At 35.8% G+C, this 12,087-nt stretch overlaps 1 protein-coding gene across 1 annotated transcript; it reads right to left on the reverse strand.

Moving 5' to 3' along the window:
* Positions 1 to 1,880: 1,880 nt before the first annotated feature.
* On the reverse strand, positions 1,881 to 5,051 carry LOC104086135 (cuscuta receptor 1-like). The gene is made up of 3 exons (XM_009590326.4): positions 3,485 to 5,051; positions 3,301 to 3,378; positions 1,881 to 2,936 (listed from the first exon to the last, which is right to left on the reverse strand). Exons 1-3 carry the CDS (start codon positions 3,612 to 3,614, stop codon positions 2,191 to 2,193), a joined length of 954 nt encoding a protein of 317 aa, XP_009588621.2. The 5' UTR covers positions 3,615 to 5,051; the 3' UTR covers positions 1,881 to 2,190.
* Positions 5,052 to 12,087: the final 7,036 nt, after the last annotated feature.

Here is a 12,087-nt window from a genome sequence, read left to right on the forward strand (position 1 = left end):
TCGCAGATGCGGTTAACTCCCTCGCACCTGCGTTTTGCCCAGACCAGCTCCGTTTTTGCATAAAACGAGCCGCATTTGCGGCACTGCACCTACGGCCAATTCCTCGCAGGTGCGATCACACCAGAATACAGAAATTTTCCAGATTTCTTCTAAGTCCGAATTTGATTCGTTAACCATGCGAAACTCACCCGAGCCCCTCAGGACCCCGTCCGAACATACCCAACAAGTTTCATAACATAATACACACCTACTTGAGGCTTCAAATCATATTAAACAACATCAAAACGATGAATCACAACTCAAATCAAAATCTATGAACTTTGAACTTTTAAATTCTATATCTTGTGCCGAAACACATCAAATCAATCCGGAATGACTTCAAATTTTGCACACAAGTCATAAATGACATAACGAAGCTATTCAAATTTTCAGAATCGGATTTCGACCCCGATATCAAAAAAGTCAACTCCCCGGTCAAACTTTCCAAAAATTCGACTTTCGCCATTTCAAACCTAATTCCACTACGGACCTCCAAATAATATTCTAGACATGCTCATAAGTCCAAAATCACCATACGGGGCTATTGAAATCATCAAAATTCGAATCCGAGGTCATTTTCACATAAATCGATATCCGGTCGACTTTTCCAACTTAAGCTTTCCATTATGAGGGAACAGGGTTGCAATACTCGAAACGACCGGTCGGGTCGTTACACAAACGCCCCGAAAAATCTCGTAACCACAATATAACACAGAAGAGGCAATAAATAGGGGATCGAGACTAAAATACTCAAAATGATCGATCGGATCGTCACATTATGTTTCCTTCAATAGTTATTGTGATCTTTTAACAAATGACATGTGCATTAACAGAGTGCTTCGCTAATAGGTTTGAGAGAGAATATGCCTGCCAAAGAAAAAGTCTTATATTGAGCATCCATTCTAAGGATTTTGCTTGTATAAATACGCTAGCAAATAATAGAATTAGTTTAAGTTTGAGCCATAATTGACTATTGTTGTGGACAAATAAGCTGAAACACTCAGTTTCTACCTGTCCATATTCACTGACTGTGTCGAGACCAACGATGCCAAGGTCTTAGTACAGTCCTCCGTAATATCAAATTGAGTGTGAAGTACAACACCGAAGATAATTGACCATATCTTGCTCTAGAGAACTATAGATAGCGACCACACATATCTTGTTCTTCCCTCATCCGCCCCAACCCAACCTAACAAATCATGTTTGAAGACCGTAGTGTTGAGTACGTTGACATGTGAACACAAGATTGGTCTTATTTAACTAACTCAATAAAGGACCATGACAATGAATTTAAAAGTACATACAACATTTATTTATTTATTTGGTCTTTTCCATTTAGCGTTTTACTAATTTGTAGAAAAGGTAAAAGAAAAATAAAATATTCCATATAAATACACGAGGCAAGACTCTTCCCTACACCAGACTTGATATCTAAAACATATGAGTTATATTTGATTCAGCTCCAATTAAGGATGCAGACGACAAAAGATATCCATTATGAGAAATTATAAAGCTTTTCTTAATGAAATTCGCAAACAAATTAGTTGCAAAATCATAAATAATGGAACCATTAAAAATTTCAAAAATAATTCTTCTCTACAGACGTATTATAAAAGAAGAATAATTAAGTAATGATAGCCTTAATAATTAACTCTTCCCAAAATATTAAAATGCTTAATATTTTTCATTCCCAAATCTATATTAACAAATGACTATCAAGATACTGACTTCAACTTAAAGATGCTGCATTCATAAAATCACATATGAATTGGAAATTTCTTGCAGAATATTTTTTTTTTATTATACCTTCTCACCACTTAATTCAGATATAAGTACTCGTCTTCACTTGAACTTTTTTTTACTTCTTCTTACCATAGACAATAAATTTGTGTCAAAAAAATAATCGAGACAAAAAAATATTACAATAATCGTAGTATTTGATTTCAAGTAATATGAGGGTTACCATCTCTATGAATCCTCTGATTCTTCTTTCCAATAGTAACTAAATTCAAGGGCCTTTGAGCTTAAATCTATATTTGTTGCCACGAACGATGATATTGAATCCAACTAGCACGAACTTTGAATTGAACTCGTACTCCTTGAACCTTGATTTGTTCTTCGTTCTTGAGTTTGAACTTGATTTCTTGAACTTCAACTTGATTGTTTGAAGCTTGAAACTTGTAAAGAAATTTGAGGTGTTTGATTCATGGGCTCTCTCTTCCTTCTTGTTATAACTTCTAGTATTTGTCCCTTGAGACAATTTCCGCTCATTTTCAAAAGTACGAGATTTGGAAACACTGAACTTATATTTGCTTGAAGTTGCCCACTTAATCGATTCTCTGATACACTGATGTACTTGACACTAGGTTGGGCATGTAAAGGCAGGTTGAAGGATCCAATGAAAGCATTACCACAAAGGGACAATCCTATAAGTTGTGTATTATTTTGGAAAAGCCAATTCGGGAAACTTCCTCTTAAATGGTTCAGTGAAAAAACAAGGAAACTCAACTGATTTTGGTAGTGAAGAAATCTAGGCAGCGTTTGAAGGTGAGTGCAATTCGACATGGAAAAGATTTCCAGTTGGAACATTGGAACCCAAGCACGACTTTCAGTTTCTGGAACACCGATATTTCCATCAGCATATACCTCTATAAGGCTAGAATGATTAGCAAAGGCCTCAAAGGAAACCGGGACTTCCAAGTTGTTATTCAAAATGTTTAGAGATACGAGAGAGGTGAGTTTAGAAAGTGGAGAAGATGCAATATTTCCAGTGAACCGATTGTTAGAGATATCGAGACTTAGAAGAAATGTTAAGTTTGCAAGACAAGAGGGAAGCATTCCATCAAAGTTATTACTACCAACTCTGAGCTCTTTGAGGTTTTTAAAATGGCACCAATCTGCAGAAGAGCAATCGACGAATATAAATCAAAGAATTATGAAATCAGACTAATTAAACTAATGCAGAGAACCATAATCAGGTGCAGAGTTTTCTCTAGCAAAATTTTATTAGTGAAATATCCAAACAGAAGAGTAAAAGAAGGAGAGTCTTGGCGTAACTGGTAAAGTTATTGTCACGTGACCAGAAGGTCACAAGTTCAAGCCATGAAAACAGCCTCTTGTAAAAATATAGTTAAAGGTTGGACCCTTGTGGTCCGGTCCTTCTCCGACTCCGTGCATAACGGGAGCTTAGTGCACCGGGCTACCCTTTATCCAAATAGAAGAGTAAAGCTCAGATGATGAGAAAACTTGAAACCAACATACCGTAATCAAATGATCCAAAAGTATGTAAATGATTCCCGGATATATCCAGATACTTCAATCTAGTGAAATCATTTAAATCTGCTTAAATGAACAACGATGTCACTATATATTAACAACTACATTTGTACTTTACATAGCACAAAACATATATATAATTGTTTCAGATGAAGATCGAGAAGCTCACTTAAGATTGATTGCAGATCGCTGTGATTTGTGAGAGTAGAACCTAAGTCAAGGACTTCCAAGTTGCTCAAATTTGTGAGTTTCTCAAAGCCTGTAATGTAATTAGCTTTGAGAAGCATACAAAGATACATTCAACAACAACAACAAAAATATGGACTTATAGATATATTCAACAACAAAAAAAAAAAGAAATGTAGTCTGGTGCACTAAGCTCCCGCTATACGTGGGGTTCGGGAAAGGGCCGGACCACAAGGGTCTATTATACATAACTTTACCTTGAATTTCTGCAAGAAACTGTTTTCACGGCTCGAAAGCAATTTTACCAGTTATGCCAATTTTGTCGGTGCATGCTATGTGTGGCGCCCAAAGAAGGGGCTGGTCCACAAGGTGTGTATATATATATATATTCAACAACTTTCGGGAAAACAAATTACTATAACTCTCAAGCACTTAAATTAAAGTAATCAAGAATAGTGAATTGAGAAAGAAATTAGGTAAAAACTGTTGAAATTGTCAAAAGTCCCACATCGGTGGATGACAATTTTGAATGAGAATTTCACCCTATAAAAGGAGGTCTAATGTTTAGGATTTAAACACCTCTCATTTGCCTTTTTTATCTTCTTAAGACATTTGTATCTTCTCTCTTTAGTATTATTTCACTTGTAATTTTGGAGTGGAATAAAATATTGATTGTGTCTGAGGAAGTAGGCAAAATTGGCCGAACCTCGTAAATTCTGGTGTTCTTTTATTGTTGTCTTATTGTCTTGTTTATTATTTAGTGGTTGTCATAATTTTTGGAATAGTAGTTGTGACTCATTCACACTATATACATTTGGCTTCCGCTACAATTGGTATCAGAGCCAAGGTACTGTCTAAGTATGCTCTATGGTTGCAGCATAGTCTGATCTTCCACATCAGAAAAGATCTATCTTGGTAACTGAGTCAAGGTTCTCTCTGAGTATGATCTGTGGTTGCAGCTTAGTCTGATCTTCCACACCAAAAAGGAATTAATCTTGATTTGTGTCGTCAGCTACTAAATAATATTTGTGTCAAAATGAGAGACGATAAACAAGAAGAATCTACATCAACTGTCAATAATACGTCATCGTTGGCATCTTCGCTTATAACAAGAATTGTGTCAAATGCGAAATTTGCGGTAGAAATTTTTGACGGGTCAGGATATTTTGGGATGTGGCAAGGCGAGGTTCTAGATGTTCTTTTTCAACAAGGGCTAGATCTTGCCATTGAAGAAAAGAAGCCAGATGTTATTGGAGAAGAAGATTGAAAAATTATCGATCGTGTTGCTTGCGGTACCATTCGATCCTACCTTGCTAGAGAGCAGAAATATCCATACACAAAGGAAACTTTTGCAAGTAAATTATGGAAAGCACTGGAGGATAAATTTTTGAAGAAAAACAGTCAAAATAAATTATACATGAAGAAGAGACTGTTTCGTTTCACCTGTGTTCCTGAAACCACAATGAATGAACATATCACCAGTTTCAATAAGTTGGTCACAGATTTACAAAATATAGATACAACTTTTGATGACGGTGACTTGGCCTTGATGTTGTTGGGGTCACTTCCTAATGAGTACGAGCACCTTGAAACTACTTTACTCTATGGAAATGACGAAATCTCTCTCAGAGAAGTTTGTTCGGCTTTGTACAGCTATGAACAAAGAAAGGGAGAAAAACAGAAGGGCGGAGAAGGAACGTCCTCAAAATCAAACGAGGACTAAGAAGGGAAGATCCAAGTCGAGATCTAGACCCAGCAAAGATGAATATGCCTTTTGTCGAGAAAAGGGGCACTGGAAGAAAGACTGTCCGAAGTTGAAGAATAAGGGCAGACATAACAATGGAAAGGCTATTATGGATTCAAATGTAGCTGATTGTGATGATTCAGACTTCTCATTAGTTACAACAGAGTTATCAACATCATCAGACATATGGTTGATGGACTCGGCTTGTAGCTATCATATGTGTCCCGACAAGGACTGGTTCGTGAATTTTCAAGAAGGAGAATATGGAGTCATCCACACAACGGATAACAGCCCTCTTACCTCATATGGCATTGGTTCAATAAGATTAAGGAGCCATGATGGAATGATCAGAACATTAACAGATGTTCGATATGTACCGGGTTTGAAGAAGAATCTCATCTCTGTGGGAGCCCTAGAATCAAAAGGGTTCAAAATCATTGCAGAAAATGGAGTGATGAGAATATGCTCCGGTGCACTAGTGGTAATGAAGGCCAATCGGAAGAACAATAACATGTACCGCTATCGTGGTAGTACAGTTATTGGGACAACGACAGTGACATCCAGTGATGACAAAGAGGCAAAAGCAACCAGGCTATGGCACATGCTCTTGGGACATGCTGGAGGGAAATCCTTGAAAGCTCTATCTAATCAAGGATTGTTAAAAGGCGTAAAGACTTGCAACTTGGAGTTTTGCAAGCATTGTGTCAAAGAAAAACAGACAAGGGTTAAATTTGGTACAGCGATCCATAATACTAAAGGCATTTTGGATTATGTACACTCTGATGTTTGGGGTTCTTCCAAAACACATTCATTGGGTGAAAAGCACTATTTTGTAACCTTTGTTGATGATTTTTCCTAAAGAGTATGGGTGTATACAATGAAGAGGAAACATGAAGTGTTGGGAATTTTTCTCAAATGGAAGACGATGGTGGAGAATCAAACAGGCAGGAGGATCAAGTGTATTCGCACAGACAATGGAGGTAAATACAAAAATGATCATTTCAATAAGGTCTGTGAAAATGATGGCATCGTCCGACACTTCACTGTCAGAAATACACCACAACAGAATGGAGTGGCAGAACGTATGAACCGGACTTTACTGGAGAAGGTACGGTGTATGTTGTCCAATGCTGGCTTGGGCAAAGAATTTTGGGCTGAGGCAATTACATATGCATGCCACCTCATTAATCGTCTACCATCTGCTGCTATTGATGGCAAGACACCATTTGAAAAATGGTATGGAAAACCTGCTGTAGATTATGATTCTTTGCACGTGTTTGGCTCAATTGCATACTATCATGTGAAAGAGTCAAAATTGGATCCGAGAGCAAAGAAGGCTATATTTATGGGGATTACTTCTGGAGTCAAAGGATACCGCTTATGGTGTCCAGAGACAAGGAATATTATATTCAGCAGAGATGTTACCTTTGATGAATCTGCCATAACAGATAAGGTGACAGTTGAAGATGTCAAACAAACTGGTAGTACATCAAAGCAGGTGGAGTTTGAGGGAAAATTTATTTTTCCTACGCAAGAAGCAGAGGAGGAAACAATTGAAGATTACCCTCTAGAAGAAGAGCCAGTAGAGAGGGAGATTCCAACTCAGGAACCTCGACAACAACTTGAATCAATAGCAACCAACAGGCCAAAAAGGATAATAACAAAACCTGTTAGTCTCATAGAGACGGTTGCTTGTGGAACCTCAATTGTAGCTGATGATGTTCCTACCACTTATAAAGACGCAATCCAAAGTTCAGAAGAAGATAAGTGGAGGATTGCCATGAATGAAGAAATGCAGTCCCTTCATCAGAATCATACATGGAAATTGGCCAATCTCCCGAAGGGAAAGAAAGCAATTGGGTGCAAATGGGTATTTGCAAAGAAAGAAGGATTTCCTAACCAAGAAGATGTTCGCTACAAAGCAAGATTGGTGGCCAAAGGATATGCTCAAAAGGAGGGAATTGATTACAATGAAGTATTTTCTCCAGTTGTAAAACATTCCTCCATTAGAATTATGTTGGCTTTGGTAGCACAGTTGGATTTGGAACTAGTTCAGATGGATGTAAAAACTGCGTTTTTACATGGAAACTTGGAGGAGGAAATCTACATGACTCAGCCAGAAGGATTCAAAGTTGCTGGAAAAGAAAATATAGTATGCAAACTTGAAAAATCGTTGTACGGATTGAAACAACTTCTAGACAATGGTACAAGCGATTTGACAAGTTTATGTTGCGGCAAGGGTACAAGAGAAGCAAATACGATCATTGTGTGTATTTGCGCAAACTTAATGATGGTTCCTTTGTATATCTTCTCCTATATGTTGATGATATGTTGATAACTTCCAAGAATTCGGAAGAAATTGATAAGTTGAAGATTCAACTGAAGGAGGAGTTCGAGATGAAGGATCTGGGTGAGGCAAAGAAAATTCTTGGCATGGAGATAATAAGAGATAGACGTTCAAAGAAACTCTGTTTATCTCAGAAAGAATATTTGAAGAGAGTACTACAGCGTTTTGGCATAGATAAGAAGACTAAGCCAATTAGTACGCCACTTGCTCCCCATTTTAAGCTAAGTACTACTATGTCGCCAAAGGATGAAACTGAACAGGAGTATATGTCAAGGGTACCATACGCAAATGCTGTTGGTAGCTTGATGTATGCAATGGTTTGTACGAGACCTGACATTTCACAAGCCGTTGGAGTTATTAGCAGATATATGCATAATCCAGGAAAGGAGCATTGGCAAGCTGTGAAATGGATTCTACGGTATATTCATAGTACTGTAGATGTTGGGTTAGTTTTTGAGCAGGAAGGCAATCGGTCTGTAGTTGGATATTGTGACTCAGATTTTGCGGGTGATCTGGACAAACGAAGGTCAACTACTGGTTATGTGTTTACTTTTGCAAAGGCACCAGTTAGTTGGAAGTCTACTTTGCAGTCAACAGTTGCTTTGTCTACAACAGAGGCAGAGTACATGGCTATTACGGAGGCTGTGAAGGAGGCAATTTGGCTTCAGGGGTTGCTAAAGGAGCTTGGTATTGAACAAAAAAATATTACAATTTTTTGTGATAGTCAAAGTGCTATTCAATTAGCGAAGAACCAAGTTTATCATGCAAGGACGAAGCACATTGATGTTCGGTATCATTTCGTACGAGAAATCATAGAAGAAGGTGGAGTCACGGTGAAGAAAATTCATACTACGGAGAACCCTGCTGATATGCTGACAAAAGTGGTGACTGCGGTCAAGTTTCAACATTGTTTGGATTTGATCAACATTGTTGAACACTAAAGATTGAAGATGAAGACACAACCAAAATTTGTTATTGAGAGAAAATTGAAGATGTGGAATTTTGCCAAGGTGGAGATTTGTTGAAATTGGCAAAAGTACCACATCGGTGGATGACAATTTTGAATGAGAATTTCACCCTATAAAAGGAGGCCTAATGTTTAGGATTTAAATACACCTCTCATTTGCCTTTTATCTTCTTAAGGCATTTGTATCTTCTCTCTTTAGTATTATTTCACTTGTAATTTTGGAGTGGAATAAAATATTGATTGTGTCCGAGGAAGTAGGCAAAATTGGCCGAACCTCGTAAATTCTGGTGTTCTTTTATTGTTGTCTTATTGTCTTGTTTATTATTTAGTGGTTGTCATAATTTTTGGTATAGTAGTTGTGACTCATTCACACTATATACATTTGGCTTCCGCAACAATTGGTATCAGAGCCAAGGTACTGTCTAAGTATGCTCTGTGGTTGCAGCATAGTCTGATCTTCCACATCAGAAAAGATCTATCTTGGTAACTGAGTCAAGGTTCTGTCTGAGTATGCTCTGACAACTTATCAAAACCTGTCAAATAATCTCGAAAATGTGAGTTAATTTGAAATTGACTAAAATAAGTACTCCACTAGAAAAAGACTGCTGTCTGTTCGGTGCACTAAGCTTCTGCTATGTGCGGGATCTAGGGAAGGGTCGAACCACAAGGGTCTAGTATACGCAGTCTTACCCTGCATTTTTGCAAGAGACTGTTTTCACAGCTCGAACCCGTGACCTCCTGGTCACATATCAGCCCGGTGCACTAAACTCCCGCTATGTGCGGGATCCAGAGAAGGGTCGAACCACAAGGGTCTAGTATACGCAACCTTACCCTGCATTTTTGCAAGAGACTGTTTTCACAGCTCGAACCCGTGACCTTCTGGTCACATAGCAGCCCGGTGCACTAAGCTCCCGCTATGTGCGGGGTCCGGAAAGGGCCGGACGACAACGGTCTATTATACGCAGCCTTATCCTGCATTTCTGTAAGAGGATTGTTTACACAGCTCGAACCCGTGACCAAGACATCAACTTTACCAGTTACGCTAAGACTCCACTTCAAAATAAATATTCTCAAAATACAATAAGAGAATCCATACCTTCATTTTTAAACCAACCTACTAAATAGTTGTTAGGCAATTTTAGAACCACAAGACTTTGAAATGGCACATAGACGCACTGAAATATATAGTATTCGGTTTTGGGTCTGTCCCATGGACAGAGAGTTCAATTACTTGCATTGTAGCACTGTTACTACATTTTACACCTTCCCATTTACAGCAGTCACTTTTCTTATTATCTACCCAGGTGGAATAATGAGTATTTTTAAAGGCTGCTTTGACATGCAACAGAGCAATTCTCTCTTCTTCTAAACAGGCTGAATTACCATATACCAAACCAACCAAAACAATACCCCAAAACCATAATAAAGTAGTACTGATCCTCATTTTTCTAAATACTGTCAGGAATTTTAATTTGTGGTAATCTCTTAAATAAGAATTTCTACTCTTTAAGTCATTTTCAAAGTAGTAGTGTTACATTTTCAGTCATAGGTCAAATAATTAATTCAGCTTGACTAATTCAATGTATTTTATACTCTGTAAGTCATTATCTGATGATAAATGGAGACTAGTCAAGACTCCACAAAGTCAACAGCGTGACTTGAAAAATGGAACAACGTATAATTAGGTCGTGAAGATTTTCTACGTAGGAATTAAAATGGAAAATAACACTGTGTATCCGCTTTTAATGGGAAAACGACATGGCTCTCAAAATAACAGCCGAAAATTTATATTTTTGTATACATATATATTTTGTATGTTATATACAAGAATTATTCAAATTTTATACATTTTTTTCGGTTACTGGCGCGGGCTAAAAGTAAAAAAAAAAAAAACCAAAACAATAGCCGCTTTGTTTTTTGTATATATATATACATCTGTATGTTATATACAAAAATTATATAAATTTTATACACTTTTTGACTACCAAATATAAATAGTTCTGACACAGACTAAAAAGTAAAAAAGCCCGAATTAAAATTTAAATCGGGTAGTACACGTTAAATTATTTATTACGACAAATAATGAAGTTAAATTGGTTTGTTCATCTTCACAAAATGAAGGCTAATTTTATATTCAGCTGATATGACTTAATGAACATTTTAGTGGGTTCGGTAGATGAAATAGAGTAAGTCTTCCATCTACATGTGTTTTAATTTGAGTTTCTGAAGTGGAGCAAATGGACTGGAATTAATTTACTACAACAAATTTCATCTTTGACGCGTGATTATTAGCTACGATAAAAATGTTTGTCCCTTATTATTCATTTTTGTGATAAAAACTAGTGTTAGTACCAGTGCTGCGCAAATAATTTGACAGAATATTAATCTTATAAAATTATTATCTAATATATCATATTATTTTAATAAATATTAGTTATATTTTATTATTTAATATATTGTGCATAAATATAACAAAATCTATACAAACTCAAAGAATACACATCATATAATAATAAATAAATTATTTGTTCCTTATTTATTCTTATTGTCAAATTAGCAAGTAGTTAATACTATACATTTACTAATGTAATTTTTTATTAACTTGTCAATTGGCTTAATATTTGATACTACTTCTCTTTAATATAACATAGATATATATTTTCTTACTCTTGAAATAAAATTATTTTTTAAAACTTATGTTATACTGTACAAAATTCTTCAAATTATCTAAATTTATTGATAACTAGTAAATTAATCCGCGCTTTGTGCAGCTGTTTCGGAAAGAATGCAAATAACTTTAAGAAAATAAATTCTTTTTGTGAGTTCTGTTGAAAAAATAAAACATCGTGAGAAATAGTAAATTGCATTCTTATATAAATAAATCAGGCATACTAATATCGTACCAATGATAAATTTAGCCAAGTAGAACAATGAAAGAAAAAGCACAAATATATTTGCTTTTAAATCCTTTTTGAATGAGAATTTACGGTACAATCCAAATAAAACTGTTGCCCATCACACAATATCACTATTCAATACTTCTAAGTTACTATCAAATCTGGAAATTCAAATTTCACTTTTATTACCTGAATATAACAACAACAACAACAACAACAACAACAACAACACCAAAAAAAAAAAAAAAAAAAAAAGATTGATTGGAGAGAAAATAAAGAAAAATGGTCAATTACCAAAACAAAAAGGGAAAATCAAAGTTTAATGAGAGGAAAGAAAAAGTAGAGTTTCTATTAATATTACATTTCGTTTAATAGTCAATTTAATTTGAATATTTTACTCATCAATTTGCTCTAAATAGTTTCTCCAGGTAAAAAAAGTTAGATTTCAATTAGAGTTTTCCATTAGTATTTTACTTTAATTCTTTTAATTCCAGGATAATATAAGGCAAAGGAAATTATCTTTTACAATTTTAAAATTGTATTAACCGTTGCTAGAAACTTTACAATTCTTAAAGGATTATTCTCACTATATTTCACTGTAGCAGATATATTTGGTTGAATTTCTCAAATA

This window comes from Nicotiana tomentosiformis, chromosome 4 (genome assembly GCF_000390325.3).
Source record: "Nicotiana tomentosiformis chromosome 4, ASM39032v3, whole genome shotgun sequence".
Classification (NCBI taxonomy): domain Eukaryota; kingdom Viridiplantae; phylum Streptophyta; class Magnoliopsida; order Solanales; family Solanaceae; genus Nicotiana; species Nicotiana tomentosiformis.